The sequence below is a fragment of the Staurois parvus genome, unplaced genomic scaffold (genome assembly GCF_062004578.1).
Source record: "Staurois parvus isolate SC_StPar_1 unplaced genomic scaffold, SC_StPar_1.0 ptg000257l, whole genome shotgun sequence".
NCBI classification, from domain to species: Eukaryota; Metazoa; Chordata; class Amphibia; order Anura; family Ranidae; genus Staurois; species Staurois parvus.
In genome coordinates, this window is record NW_028318053.1 from 2955001 (window position 1) to 2971568 (window position 16568).

A 16568-nucleotide genomic window follows, 5' to 3' on the forward strand; every position below is an offset into this window, starting at 1 on the left:
AGCCTACACGCGGAGTTCGCACTGCCCGGCGCCTGGCCATACGAAGTCCATGTGGTACTATGCTGCTGCTATATGGATACAGGCCTGCGGCCCACTGCCGGCAGCATTAGCATCGAATGCCGTGGTGGTATACACGCCGGTCTATAAGCACAGATCTGCCATCTCATCCATTACCGAGCTGAGTACTGTAATATAAACATTGTAAATGCGCATGGCCTAATTGCAGCCTTCAGAGCTTTAATTAAGCCACACGAGAGACATATGAATAACACTAATATATGACACATTTAAAGTTCAACCTGTAATACAAAATTTCCATGACAACTATAAGCCTCCCAGTCATTTCTGTCTAGGGTCTTCAGGAGTATGGACATTTTTACCTGCTTGGGGAGTGTCCATGCCTTGTTTTGGGTGGCTTACTTGGGCTCATGGGCCACAGTGCTTGCCGCCATACGGCTCTGATACCCTTCGGTCATGTTTTCTTAGCCACAGTGGCTATTTTCTTGGAGTTTCCTGGTAGCGGCTTCTCGTGACATGTGCAGAGACCATTTTATTGGGGTCAGAATCGGCTCAGGTGACAGAGACTGGCTGAGGACCTTTCTCGTAGACCGTGGCAGGGACCTCCCTCGTGCATCTTTGAATTGTGGGGGGTGGACTTTTTCCCTTGCAGGGGTCCCTTTCTTGCAGCTGTGCCCATCTGGTGGAGCTTGTCCCATGGAATCTCAGCAGGTTGCTGCCCCTCCTGGAGGTTCTGGGTCTCTCGGTTCCCCTAGATGCTTTGTCAACTGTCCTGGAGGTGTTCATATGCTCTGTGAATGCGACGGTTGGCAACAAGGTGAGCAAGAAGCTCCTTCTGCCATCGCCCTCTTCTTTGGACTGTTGTGAGATCGAGTTGGATCCCACTGCCGTGGGCTCCACATTTCTTACAGATCCCTTGATTCCTCGGATGAGTCCTCTACCTCTGTATCCGCACAGGAAAAGGCATTGGTGGCGACACTTATCAATTTGGTGCTTGAAATGCTAAACATTGAAGACTCTTTGGGGGCGTCTGATGTGGCGCCTGTACCACGACGCTTGTCAAAATATGGGGGTAAGGGTAAACCTTAGCAGCTTGAACTGGCTTGTTCGTACCGTACAAGCCAGCTCAAGCTGCTAAGCTTTTTCCTTGACCCCATATTTTGACAAATTGGTCTACAAGGATTGGAGTTGGCTCAAGTGTCCATTTTTACTTCCCAGATGCTTTGCAGTGCGTTACCCTTTTGAGGAGGCCCTGCTGAAGAAGTGGATCCTCCCATCTCCAGGCTTAACAAGGCCACATTGATTTTGGAGGAGGAACAACCCCCCCCCCCACCCCTTTTTTAAAAGATAAGTTCACTTTTTAACAAAAAATAATGCACATTTTTTTGCAGGTAAAAAAAGTTACAATTTGTTTCTGGAGCCGCTAAAGCATTGCAGCAGCAATCAGATCGCTAGTGCCATGCAGGTGTCTGAGACTTTTCAGTGTATCTGTGTGCCCATACATCTCGTACGGGCAAGCAGGTATTTACTGATAGGAAGACACGGATGAACTACCACAATGCTCCACAGCATCAGGGTAGTTTGAAAACTACAAGCCGACAGCTGCAAAGGCTACACAACAAACACTTTTCTCTTGAGCTAGGAAAGGACTCAGTAGACCCAATATGAATCGACCGGGGTGGTCCAAATACGCTGAATGCCAATGGAGAAACAGAGAGAGGGCGCACCGACCTAGTGCATTATCGTTTAAAATATTGAAGAAACAAAGTAAGTATCGTACTCAAAATAGACCTAAAAACACAGGCATGTCAGACTGAACAAGATGTATGATCCAAACAACATCTGAGTCCATACGATGGAACCCTGGATGTCCAACTAGCTAACACGTTTCGAGGACACAACTCTTCCTCAGAGCCAACCAGGAAGAGTTGTGTCTTCGAAATGCGTTAGCCAGTTGGATATCCAGGGTTCCATCGTATGGACTTAGATGTTTGGATCATACATCTTGTTCAGTCTGACATGCCTGTGTTTTTATGTCTATTGTAAGTACGATACTTTGTTTCTCAATAAATATTTTAAATGATAATGCACTCCTGTGGAGGTAGCTTTGGTGGCTGACGTTTGGCAACTCTAACTTTAATGACTTGGAGTGGATCTGCCAAGAGGAGTGGGCCAAAATCCCTCCTGAGATATGCAAACCTGGTGGCCAATTACAAGAAATATCTGACCTCTGTGATTGTCAACAAGGGATTTGCCACCAAGTACTAAGTCATGTTTTGTGAAGGCGATCAAATATTTATTTCCCTCATGAACATGCAAATCCGTGCATAATTTGACATGCATTTCTTTTGAATTTTATTTGCTATTCTGTCTGTTACAATACACCTACCATTCGATTTTTAGACTGATTTTATTTTTGAGTGGGCAAACATTCAAAATCAGCAGGGGATCAAGTACTTATTTCCTTCACTGTGTGTTGTTGTGTGGTGTGTTTTTTTTTTTTTTTTTTTTTTTTTTTTTTTTTTTTTTTTTAAATATTTGAAATATTTTGAAAAATTTAAAATATACTGTATATCTTTTAAAAATACAAATATATAATCTATATAAATATATGAAAATTGTTTAATATATTTTTCATATTTATATAGATTATATATTTGCATTTTTAAAGACCTACAGTATATTTGAAATGTTTCAAAATATTTCATATATTATGTAATAAAAAAAGCATTTCAACTTGGTGTTTATATTGTAAGTTGAAGTGCATTACAAAATATATGAAATTTTGAAAAATGAATTTCAAATATACTGTAGGTCTTTAAAAATACAAATATATAATCTATATAAATATGAAAAATTATATTTGGGAAGAATATTTTTCTTCCATATGGGAAGTCTTCCTCGGCATGAAGGTTTGCCCCCACCCACTTCCAGAGTAGGAGGCGACTTTGCAGGTTTCTGTCATGTTACAAGATAGTTTCATTGCCCCCCTCCAAATCTTTGCCAACAGAGCTGTACAGGACCTGGTTCGCCAATGAGTGATCATCCTGGTGCCTGACTCAGAGCAGTTTTGAGGTTTTTACTTCTGTGCGGGTTCACAAGTTCAAGATGGAATCAATTTGCTCAGTGGCAGCCTCCCTCCACCAAGGGTATTTCCTTGTTTGCTTTAGACATCAAGGATTCTTACCTGCACGTCCCTATTTGCAAGGGGCATCAGCACTTCATATGCTTTGCCATCGGGGACATGCACACGATCAATTTGAGGCACTTCTCTTTGCTCTGGCTTCAGCACCCCTGGTGTTTACTATGTCTTGGCCCCGGTGTTTGTCTTGGCCTTACTGAGACAACGGGGGATCACTGTGATCTTCTACCTGGACAATTTGCACCTGAGTTTAGAAACTCGCTCGTCCCTACTAGACATTGTGGAGATCACCATGTGTTCACTACGGGACTTCGGATGGATCCTGAACCTCAGGAAGTCAGTGTTGACCCCATATGTTGCTCCTAGAGTATTTGGGACTGATGCTCGATTGCCCTTCCTATGTTTTTGCATGCAGATTTTAGGCCTGAAGGTCAATAACCTTCGAAGCTGTTCCGTATGCCCAGTTTCATACGAGAACACTAGAGTGGAAATCCTATCCAAATAAAACAGGGCTTCCACCTCCTTGGACCTACAGATTCACCTGGAGTGGTCGACAAGGGTCACCTTTCTTTGGTGACACAGGTCTCTGGCTCTACAGAACAGAAGTTCTTCCTCCCTATTCGCTGGACTGTGGTCACGAAGGGAGCAGTCTTGGGATCGGACTCTGCTCAGGGTCGCTGGACTCTGGAGGAAGCTGATTGTCTTGGAGCTTTGGGCAATCAGGTTGTCACTGACATCTTGGATGGATCGCTTTACAGGTCTGTGAACAAGATTCAGTCTGACAACATTCCAGGCGTCAAACTGGCCAAGCGGATTATCTCAGCCATCAGAAGCTGGATCATGGCAAGTGGTTCCCTTCATCCGGAGGTGTTCTATCAGCTCTACCTTTTGCTGGGGGACGGCGGACATGGATCTCCTGGAAACCCACCTCAATCAGAAGGTTCCACGGTTCATGGCAAGATCAATGGATTCCCTGACGGCCGCGACTGATGCACTAGTCGCGTCGTGGACTCTGTGCAATTGCATCTATGCCTTCCCCACCCCTCCAACTGATTCCTCGTATACTATGGAGGATGAAGGCATCCTGGTTGCTCCTGACTGGCCTTGTCTTTTGTCATACGCCGACGTGGTGTGGCTCGGTGGCGGACACTCCCAACGGCTGCCTCTTCAAGAGGACTCTGTCAAGGGCCAGTCTTCCCCCCTGCTTTACCGTCGCTGGCTTTTATGGCATGGTTGAGAGCCTGGTTCTGAAGGAAAGGGGGGTGTCTGGCTCCATGATTCCAACTATGTTTAAAGTCGTTGTAGAGGCTCAAGGTTTTTGCCTTCATGCATTCTATGCATGAAGGTAAAACCCCATCTGTGTGCAGCAGTGCCCCCAGCCTCCCCTAATACTTGAGCCCCATCGCGATTCAGCACTGTGCACTACTGCCTCTGCTGTTCCAGGTCTCTGCTGCCTCATTTGGTTGAGACAGCAAGTGGGAGCCATTGGCTACTGCTGCTGTCAATCACAGGCAGTCAGTCAATGGATAGAGGGTGCAGGGCCAAGCCGTGAATGGACACACAGAGCATCAGATTGGAAACACGCCTGCTTGGGTGCCCCAATTGCAAGCTGCTTGCTACGGGGTTAGCCAACAAAAAGGAGGAGCCAGGTGCACCGGGAAGGGACCAGAGAAACCAGTGTAACATGATTTTTTTTTAAAAATTTTCCTGGCCCAACTCCGCTCAAAAAATGAACCTTTAGTATTGCTTTAAAGGCCTTGAAGTCTACCTCCCCAAAGATTTTTCTCACCTGGAGAGCCTGTATCTTTTGATGAGAAGCCTTGGGGTTTCATCCTTGCTCCTTCTCGGTGGCTCGGTTGTTGGTCTTCCTCCAACATGGTGTGGATCAGAAGCTTGCATTTGAGCATGATCAAGGGTCAAGTGTCTGCTCTAGCTACTTTCTTTCAGCATCCCTTAGCTACGCTTTATTTGTTCGCACTTTCAGGCTGGGGGTTCGTCACATGGTCCCACCTATTCGCTTCCTGTTGCCACCTTGGCATTTGAACTTGGAGCATTTAAGATATACCCTTACACTTTCGCAAAAGGTTACCTTGTCGCTATCGCTACTGCTTGTTGGGTGTTGGAGTTGGCGGCTTTGTCCTGTAAGCCGCCTTTTATATGGTTTTGCACAAGGATAAGGTGGTACATTGACCTTCCCCTTTTCTGCCAAAGGTGGCATTTGATTTTCACTTGTCCTACCTTACCTATTTCCTTGGCCGGAATGCCCTAAGGAGGTGGCCCTGCATTTCCTGGATGCGATTCGTGCGTACATTTCTGTGACTGCTGCTTTCCCGAGGTCCAATTCTCTGCTCATGAATGGTTTGAAGAAGGGCTTGGCAGCCTTTTCTGCCACTTTGCCAATGCTGCGTCCGTTAATGAACAGAAAAGAAAACTGGCTTTTTTGCTACTCATCGTAAAATCCCTTTCTCTGAGTTCATTGACGGACACAGCACCCACCCCCCCTAGGAAAATTTCTTCTTTGACACTGCTTGTGACTGACTGGAGGACTATAGCAGAGAGGGGGCTTTCTTTTTTTTTCCTGCCTAGTGTCCTATAAAACCCTGCTTGGTAATGGATAAAGAAGATGACACTGTGTCCATCAATAGACTCAGAGAAAGTGATTTTATGGTGGGTAACAAAAATCCTATGTGGTGGTTTTGTTTTGGTTTCGTTCTACAGTCTGGGATTGGATCCACCTCATCGTCAATTCTTTGTGTGACGTTAGTCCGCCTGGGCCACAGGAAGAGGCAGGATTTAGGCATCACGTGTGGGTCTAGGATCTTCAGATGCTGTAGCTTTAAAATGAGTGGTCAAGCCCAGCATACCATTTAATCATGCAGCCTAGGTTACCTTAATTGCCTGGATGGAACTCAACTGTTTCTGGTTGAAGATAAGAGGAACTGTGCACCACCACAAAAATGTTGGTATCCTACAAGGGTTTTCCCACACCTGTAAAATGGAGAAAAAACAGTTGTGGCAATTGCAGTGGCAGTATCCTTTTTTCCAATCCTAAACCATTCTGTGGTTCCTGCACCAAAAAACTGTCTTTAGAAACCTCTTCTATGGTAGGTTCCATGACCCCTAAGATGTCAGAAATTATTTCTACATTTCAGAGTTTTAAGTCTTTGGATGATTACCTTACCCCAGCCTCAAAAATGGGGGGGATAACCATAGTAGGATCCCTGGTTAAGCAACCATCTCAAATATTCTCTCCTGCATAAGATGTGGAGGAGGTAGACGTTGACTCTTCCCCTGGATGTAGTTAAGTGGAAGCAGGTGAAAATTCTCTGAAAGTTAGTAAAAAAAAGTAGTCAATCCAACATGCATCATCTCCCACTAGAGTATATGGAGGAACCTTTGCAGGCTATATCTGCAACCAAACAAATTCTGGATCCTCTGTCAGTACGCTCCTTACAGGATAGAATGCGGTCTAAAGGAACAGGGCAGAGTCCTTCCATTCCATCAGTCTTTTTAAAGGCCTGATCTTGAGGGAATGGAAAGAGCCAGAAAGGAAAATAACTAATGTTCTCTGCTGGAAAAGTAATTTCCTTTTTTTTATAAAGAAAATAACAGGTTTTTATTGGATGCCAGTTCTGCGAAAGCGCCTTTCCAAGAGGACATTCTTGCACGTTCGCCTGGTGCACGTGCTTAGCACGTGGACACAGCCCGTCGCAGAGGAGGAGATCTGCTATCTGATTGGCCCTCCCGAACATGTGATGGTTGTGTCCAATCACAGCTATCATAGTGTAAACAGAGGCATGTGTCTATGTATCTGCTGTCCTGGGGGGGGTGTCTAAGCGTTTTCACCGTGGTGATATAGGAAATATAAATCTGATGGTCTAATTTCTTACCCGTGCTTTTCAAAGTAAAGTAAGCTCTTTTTAGCAAAACGAGGAGAAAAAAAGTGGTAACTTTACTCTTTACTCTTAATTGTAGGACTTGACAAAATGATGGTGGATAAGGATGGCCAAGTTACAGTAACCAATGATGGGGCAACAATTCTTAGTATGATGGATGTTGATCATCAAATAGCCAAACTCATGGTTGAGCTGTCGAAATCTCAAGATGATGAAATTGGAGATGGAACAACTGGAGTTGTTGGTAAGACTAAAAATGTTGTACACTAATAATTGCTGCTTTAGTCTTCACATGAATAGTGTGGTTGAGAAATGGAAGAAAAATTTACATATACCGATCAGCCATAAAATTGTGATCACTGACCGATTAACATTATCTCATTACAATAGTATCTGAAAGTGGATGGGATGTATTAGGCAGCAAGTGAATATGTTCCTGAAATTGATGTGTTGAAATGAGAAAATATGAGCAAGTATAAGGATTTGATCAAATATGTCAAGGGTCAAATTGTAATGGCTGGACAACTGGATCAGAGCGTCCCCAAATCTGCTAGAGGGAGAGAGAGAGATTTTTTTACCCTCAGCTATGTCTTCCAGAGTCCCAGGCCAAGAGCCCCCAGTCCTGCTTTAATTATACCACCTACTGGTGGTTCAGTGGACTGCAAAATTCAGTCCAGAACCAACCCTGCCAAAGTAGCCTGAAAAACCTGGACTAGAGTCCACCTTAATCTCCTAGATATGAATGCATACGAGGTGACGCATAGCATCCATGAATCATCTCGCCTTCTAGCGCAAGAAACCACCTTGTCTCTCAACTAATTTTCTCCTTGTTATCACACATCCACTTGAGAGGGGCATGATCCGTAACCAATTTGAATTGTCTCTCCAATAGATAATATCTCAGGGCCTCCAAGGCCCATTTGATAGCCAAACATTCCTTCTCAACAATTGCGTAGTTTTTTTCATGTTTATTAAGCTTTCTGCTCAGGAATGCCACAGGGTGCTCCTCCCCATCTCTGCTTTGGGACAGGACTGCAGAGTCCCACATCGGAGGCATCTGTCCGTACCACAGTCTTTTTTGAAATCTGGGGTCACGAGTACAGATTGTGTGCACAGAGAGCTTGTTTCAACATATGAAATGCTGTTTTCCCCTCAGGATTCCACTCACTCGTAACCGACCCCCTACCTTTCATCAGATCTGTCAGTGGGGCTGCAATGGTGACAAAATTGATCTAATCAGCATAATCGGTCTTTGACCAATAATGTAGCCAAGGTATTTGCCCTCCTCCAAGCCTATGGCACACTTTTTGGGGTTGGCGGTAAGACCTGCTTTCCTAAGCAGATTTACTACTGATTGCACCCAGGGCAAATGAGACTCCCAATCTGGGCTGTGAATGACTACATCATCCAACTAGGCAGCTGCGTATTGGCCATGTGGTCTTAACGTTCTGTCCATCATTCTCTGGAATGAGGTAGGAGCACCATGCAAATCAAACTGCATCCGCTGATATTGGAAGGACTCTTCGGGGGTAGAGAATGCTGTCTTTTCTTTTGCAGATTCCGTTAGGGATATCTACCAATAGCCTTTTTTCAGACCTAAGGTATTTATGTATCGGGCTGTTCCCAACCTGTCAATGAACTCATCCACCCGAGGCATCGGGTAAGCGTTGAACTTGGACACACTGTTCAATTTTCTGAAATTATTACAGAATCTAATGGTCCCATCTGGCTTTGGTACCAAGACTATGGGACTTATCACTGTGAGATTCCTCAATCACTCCCAACTCTAAAATATTCTTTATTTTGTTTGCCACTGCTTCCCGCCTGGCCTCAAGTATTCTGTAGGGCTTTACATTTATACGGACACCCGGCTGTGTAACTGTCATGCTGTATTACTGTGATCAGTCTGTGTGAGAGAGTCTCCATTCTTTCTCACAAACGCCTTAACTGCATTCTGTTGGGCCACTGACAAGGTTTTAGTTATTGGTACCTGAGGTGTCATGGGGACCATATCCTTTTGTTGACTTGGTACTGCCAATAAAGTCTCTGTCCTTCCAAGGTTTTAAGAGATTAACATGATATATTTGCTCAGGTTTCCTTTTCCCCGGCTGGTAAACTTTATATTTTACTTCACCTGCTTTCTCCATAATTTCAAAGGGGCCTTGCCACTTTGCGAGGAATTTACTCTCAACTGTGGGAACTAGCACCAGCACTCTTATCCCCAGGGTTGAAGATATGGATCCTGGCACCCCGGTTATAAACCCTTCTCTGGGCCTCCTGGGCTTGCTCCATATGTTCCCGTATAAGCGGCATGACTGCTGAGATTCTATCCTGCATCTTTGAGATATGCTCAATGACGATTCAATAGGGCGTGGTCTCTCCCTCACACGATTCTTTTGCGACATCTAGCAACACCCTGGGATGTCTACCATACATTAGGTCAAAAGCCGAGCACCATGTACATGCTTTAGGTACCTATCGTATAGCAAACATGAGGTACGATCACAAAAAATCCCAATTTCTCTCATCTTTGTCCACCAATTTTTTTTTAACGTATTCTTGAGCATCTTGTTAAATCTCTCCACAAGGCCATCGGTTTGGGGGTGGTAGATCAAGGTACGGAGATGGGAGATTTTGAAAAATTATACAATTCTTTTGTGACTCTGGACATAAAGGGCGTGCCATGATCCATTAATCTCTTTTGGAATACCCACATGCCTACTGTAAATAACTGGACAAGCTCTCTGGCAATAGTCTTAGCAGAGGTATTACGCAAGGGAATGGTTTCAGGATACTGTGTGGCATAGTCCAGTATAACCAATATGTGCTGATGGCCCCGGGCAGACTTTACAACTAGTCCCACTAGATTCATGCCCACTCTTTCAAAAGGCACTTCAATTATTGGTAAAAGTTCCAGTGGACTACGCAAATGGGGCAAAGGTGCAGAATACTGACACTCTGGGCATGACTCACAATATTCTTTTGACATCTGCATGTAAACCAGGCCAAAAGAATCTCTCTGTTAATCTCGCCTTAGTTTTTTTCTATACCCAGGTGTCCACCTATTTATGACCATGGGCTAAATCTAGTACCATCCGGCAATAGGGTTTGGGGACCACTAGCTGCTCCACCACCTCCTCCCCTTGCTTTACCACTTGATACAGCAGGCTATTTTTAAGAGCCATGTAGAAAAGACACCCCTACATCAGTTTCAACCAGTTCCTCATCAATCATTTTAACGTTTTCTTGGGCTCTATTAAGTGTGTAGTCTTTCAGTTGTTCCGTACAAAAATCCTCTTTTCTGACCTCTAGGTCAGACACCACATTCTGTGCACTCATTAGAGCCAGAGATTATCTCTTGTCCAGTATCCTCAACCTCTGGGTTGGAATCCAGCTCTTCCTGCTCCCTGGCCATTACAGAGAAAGGGAAAGGATCTACTCTTTTTTTTTTTTTTTTTTTTTGACACACCAACAGTTTCCCCTTCAACTTTGCAGTCAAAAGGGTCAGGAGTGAGTTCAGATGTTTCCCCAGCAGGTGGAGCTTGGTCCTCCTTTTCCCACAACCTCCAGAAATGGGGAAAATCTCCCCCCACTATGGCTTCATGAAGTAGTGAGGGTACCACTCCCACTGTGTCACAGGGAGTAACAATCTCAGCCATAGCAGTCTGGTAGTCATGTGTATCACCATGGATACAAATAACCCCAATAGTGCTAGGGTGTAACCTTTTTGTAGGGTCTAAAAAATCACCCTTGACTAAGGTCACAACACTTCCAGAGTCTAGCAGAGCAGTTACTGGCTTTTCTTCAATGGAAATCACACACATTTGCTTTTCCATGCATTCCTGACATGCTGCAGTACATATCTCCTGTGCAAAGAGACATGCATTTTTCCTAAATAAGCATTTTCACATTGCATTGGTTCATCATTTAGGGAACAGCTCGCAGCAATACAACCTAATAAATGCCAACGATTACACTTCATAGGTTCTGCACCCAGACCTCTAAACTGCCTCAGGGACCTTCCTGACCTATTTGGCCAGTCTCCGGGTCCTGAGCCCACAGTCTCATTATCAGAAGCAACAGTCCTGTAATTTTTTCCCTGAGCCCTTGACCCCACAACCTGAGCGGCTGACAACGTCTCTGGCTGGAGCCACTTCCTGGTGAGATGTATTAAGTCAAACTGGGAGTGGGGTGGCTTGTCAGTACTGTGCCACCACTGATGCACCCACTGAGCTCGGACCGCAATGGTGACACTCAGGTGTGCAAGGATCTCAGCCTTCAGCTTCTAATAGTCCTGGACCGCCTCTGGTCCAGGGCATAATAGGCCTTTTGGGGTTCACCTATCAGAAATGGTGGAAGCAGTCCCACCCATTGCTCTTTTTGCCATCCTTCCCGAACAGCAACTCTCAAAAGTTTTGAGGTTTCCCTTGACTCAGTATGGCTTTAAAACCTTTAAAGATTTTTTTTTTTTTTTTCTCCAAAAATCCATGGTTTTATTTCTCCGACCCAAGCGTTCTAAAGTGTTCCATCATCTTAAGTCCCAAGATGGGGGCGTAGTCTGTCTGCAGGAGACAAGGTTTTCTCAATCCTCCGCTAACCCTGGTGGGTATTACGCACCAAATAGATTTCAACACAAATTTTTTTTTTCTCACTTGTTGAAGGTGATTTCACACCATCAGTGTGGTTTCCTTATTGCTGAGTGATTCGAATGTTGCTGTTAATTCCTCTGTCGATCGACCCAAAAGGGAGGGACCCCTAGCCATGACCTTTCTCAGGAATCTAAATTGCGTGATACGCTGCAAGCTTATGGTTTGGAAGATGTCTGGCGGGAAATGCATGCTACGTCGCGGGAATACACTTTTTATTCGGCTCCACACCTGAGCTTTTGTAGAATAGATCGCTTCTTCATTTCCTTCCAACATCTATCTTTAATTCAAAAGATTGTCATCTTGATGTTACCCTGGTCTGATCATGACCCGTTGTTTTTTCACTCTCTTTCTGGTATGGCTCGGCCCTTTTTTCTGTGGAGACTCAATGAATCCCTGCTCACCACCTAGGCTTCTTGCTCCCAGGTTCTTTCGCACATTCAGTCCTATTTTACGGGCAATGTGGGTACTGTATCCTCGGCCATCTCTCTGTGGGAGGCTCACAAAGCCACCATTAGGGGTCACCTGATTCAGATTGCTTCATCCAGGAAACGTGCCAGAGAGAAGAGGATGCTGGAATTGACCTCGCGATTGGCCATGAGAGACGTACCTGGAAAGCCTGCCCGACCACGGCCAATAGGAAAGCTCGAGATGTGGTGGCTGCTGAACTTTATCTTCTTTCCATTACATGGGCTGAGAAGGCCTTGCTTTGGGTCGGACATAGGTTTTATACATGCGCCAATTAACCGGGGCCAATGTTGGCCAAGAAACTTAATTCGCTGGGTCGCACGCATAAACCTGTTCAACTTTGAGTGAGGAACGGTGGCCTTACCTCGGACCCTGTGAAGATTACACATTTGCGGATTTTTTTGTCTTCCCTTTACCAGAAACAGAGTACCTTTTTTGTCGTGTAACATGCTGATCGTTTTTTCGATGAGTTGCACCTACCCTCCTTGCAGCCCGGGATGCCCTGAATGCGGATATCTCCGAATCTGAACTCTACCAAGCCATCAAATCTTTGAAGGCCTCCAGGCTCAAATGGTTTTTCTGGGCTCTACTATAAAAAAAAAATTTGCCACCGTTCTGGTTCCTCACTTGGCGGCCTTTTTCAATTCTTTGAAGCAGGGTTCCTGGCTTTCTTTGGCGTCTCTCTTCAGGCGCATATTACTATGATCCCTAAGAAGTCTGAAGATGCCTTTTGAACCTCAAGCTTTCAGGCTGATCTCGCTGCTCAATGTGGACTTGAAGATTCTGGGAAAGGTTCTGAGCACCTGAATTAATATCTACTCTCACTTCTCCACAGAGATCAGGTTGGCTCTGTTCCGGGACGACAAGCTGCTAACATTCGTAAAGTCGTCCATCTCATTCATATCTTACATCACCAGGGTTTCTTTTATCCCTGGACATTTTATAAAGCATTCGATTCGCTTTCTTGGGAGAATTTGACATATACGCTGTCTAGATGGGGTTTAGTGACTCATTTTTGGCTTGGATCTCGTCTTTATATTCGTCTCCCTCGGCCTCTGTCAAATATGCAGGCTTTTTTTCCTCATCTTTCCCTATTTTCAGGGGCACAATACAGGGATGCCCATTATCACCTGCTCTTTTTGTTCTCGCTCTTGAACCTCTAGCTGCAGCCATTCGAAATCGCCTGGATATTTCTGGTGTCCCCTATGCTGGCACTCAATACAAGGCCAACTTTTATGCGGATGATGCTCTTCTTTTTTTTTTTTTTTTTTTTTTTGGTTTTAACCAATCCTATCACCACTCTCCCCAATCTCCAGGTCATATTGGACCGTTTTCTGGCTATATCTGGCCTTTGCATCAATTTGTCTGAAACCACGGCATTGAATATAACTCTCACTGCCGACCTGGTTGACCGGTTGCAGACACAATTTCCGTACCGTTGGGCTACCGAATGGGATATTCCCTGGCTTGTCTTGGTGTTACACTTACTACCTCCTACTCTGCCTTATTATTTTCGGCTAATTATTACCCCTTACTGCGATCTGTTACTTCCCTGCTTCATTCTTGGCAGTTTCCTTCTTTATCATGGATTGGCTGGATACGTGCTTTCAAGATGACTATCTTGCCGAAGATCCTGTACTTTTTTTGCACTCTCCCTATTCAGCATTTTTTTCTTAGTCTACTGGAAAGCCGAATTCTCTGTGTGGGTTTTATTTTATTTGGGCTCATAAACGTCCCAGAGTGCCTAGATCCACAATTTATACTCGGACTACAGGGAAGTTTGGGAGTTCCACATGTTTCTAGATACTATTTGGCTGCTCAAATCTCCCAGTTGTCCATGCTTCATGCCATGACAGATATCCTGTTATGGGTACTCTTAGAATTGCCCAACTGTGTTCCGCTTTCCTTAGCTACAGTGCTTTGGCTACCGCCTATGTTGCGCCCTACGGACCTGAGCTCTATCCTGCTTCACAGTTTATGAACCTGGGATTGTTAAATGTTCGGATAATTTGATATAATCGTTTCTACATCTTTCACTGATTTACGTATAATCCTTTTTTTCCACCAGGCTTAGAACATCCTCCTTCTTTCTCTTGGTGGACCTCCCATGGCTTTGTTGTTGTACGTGATTTTTTGAGCGCTCGTACGTTTCCATCATGGGAGTCTCTTTGAGAATTATGGGGGGTCCCGCCACGGGAGTATTATTGGTATTTCAATTGTGCCACTGGGTCCTGTCCCTCCGTCGTACCTCTACATATCCTTTACATATCCTTACCGCAAAACGCCTTTTGAACACGTCTGTCAACATTCCTCAGGGTCCCCTGGTCTCATTTCTGTAATTTGTGCTTCTTAACAGTAGGTCCTCCTCACCACCCCTGTCTTATGTCTATCAATGGGAGCCTGATCTAGGTTTCTCGATTGCGGGGGAGGATTGGCGTAGCGCTTGGGGGATGGCGGCGAAATGTTCCTCAATACCGTCATTCTTGAGGCAGCCTAGAAAGTTATACGGTGGTATTGGTTCCCGGCTCAGACTGCTCACTTTTAATCCAAATGGCGGAGATAGATGTTTCCGGAACTGTGGTCTACGTTAGGACGTCTTGCACATTTGGTGGTCGTGCCCGCGATTGATAGGCTTTTGGTCTAGGGTTTTTGGTTTGCTGCAAATGTTATTTCATATTACGGTCCATAGGGATGCAAGGATGGCCCTCCTGCATTGGCCAATTTTGGGTCTGTCTAGGTCTCAGCAGAAATTGGCATCCTACCTATTCATTTTGGCCAAACGTGCTATAGCTCAAGCTTGGAGAACCCCTTCGGTTGTCTTCCAGGGGGTGACAACCCGGATGAGTGCTGTGCTGATCAATGAACAGATGTCTAGCGTTCTTCAAGATTCTCATCCGAGATTGGGTTTGGGAACCTTGGATACGTTATTCCCTGCCATCCCTGCCTCCTACTAGCTGTGGCCTCTTATAGTCATTGCCTGTGCTAGCCCTGGATCTGTGACTCTTCTAGTCCTTCTTCCTTTTTTTTTTTTCTTCATGTTTTCTCTCTGAATCTTTCTTTCTTCCTTTATTCTTTCTATGTTTTTATATTTTCTTTTTCCTTTTTTTTTTTTTTTTTTTCTTTTCCCGTATGTTCTGGCTTGATACTTTTCGGTAGGGGTTTTTCCTTTGTTTTTTTCTGGTAATATGATGGATTGAAGGATTGCTGCTGTTAATATTTGGTTTGGCTTTTTGCCGTCCCTCCTTGATGTCATTGGATGTCCTGTTATTTGGCTAATACACCCTGCTGACTTGTATCTGCTTATGTATGTTATTATTCTGCTCTGCCCCTGCGTGGGCATATCAAGAGCTTGTTGTATTATAAAAACAAAAACTTCTTTGACAAAAATATTGAAATAGAAAAGTTGTAAGGTAAGCTTCTACATCATCTGCAGGCGTCATCTTTTGCAGGTAATAGCTGACCCGCACCATTTTCTGTTCCACAGGCAGCGGACCTGCGGACTCAAATCCACTAGGTGTTGGGCCACCTATTTAAGGAGCTCTCGGTTTGCTTGTTGGGCCTCTGCAAACTGGCGATTTGCCTCCTGCTGTGCTGCAGTGGCCTCTGTGAATTGGCTGTTTTCCTGCTGGGTTGCAGTGGCCTGCAGCCAAGGCTCTTATCTCCTTCATCTACCCACTTGCTCAGAAAGTCCACTCGCCAAATCCATCATATGTGGGGGATCGCTCAGGTGGGGGATCACCTTCCCTGGGGAAAAAAAGATAGTCCAGACGGCAGGTTTTTCTTAATCTGACTTGTAGCCGTTTTTTTATTTAAAAGGTTGCATGTATAATAAACAAAATTAAATCCTCGCCATACAGGCACTAACTAAACAGAATTGATTCCTATCTCACAGGTGAATAGCTTCTCCCTGTCACCAACAAAACCAAAACTGTGTGCAAACCTTTTCCTTTCTTGTACAAAGTGAACGCTCATCCACAGCTACCTCAGGTATGGCTTCCTGAGTCCCAGGCCAAGAGCCCCCTCTTTCTCCAGTCCTGCTGTATTTATACCACCTGCTGGTGGTCATCAGTGGACCGCAAAATCCGGTCCGTAACTAACCCTGCCAAAGTGGATATGAACACATGCGAGGTGACATAGTGTCCATCAATCACAATGCCTTTCAAAACGTCACTATCGTAATGAAGTAAGGTCACCATTTTGTCTGCCAAAAATCTAATACCGAACCACCTCCTGCTTGGCCACTATACATATATGGTTCCCATGGTCTTGCCACTTGTGCACATCCTGACCTGTGAAACAGCGGATTACAGATCGGGTTACAAGGCCAATTTCAGCTGCAAGGTTTTACCACCCCCAACCTCACCTGTGAAAGCGCCCAAATAGTACATCCATTCTCAG

At 44.8% G+C, this 16568-nt stretch overlaps 1 protein-coding gene across 1 annotated transcript in view; it reads left to right on the forward strand.

The window, feature by feature from the left end:
• Positions 1-16568, forward strand: part of CCT5 (chaperonin containing TCP1 subunit 5) — a 192954-nt gene that overhangs the window by 27169 nt on the left and 149217 nt on the right. The window contains exon 3 of the mRNA XM_089681042.1: positions 7136-7300. Within this exon, the coding sequence (XP_089537168.1) occupies positions 7136-7300 (165 nt within the window). The remainder of the gene's footprint in view (positions 1-7135; positions 7301-16568) is intronic.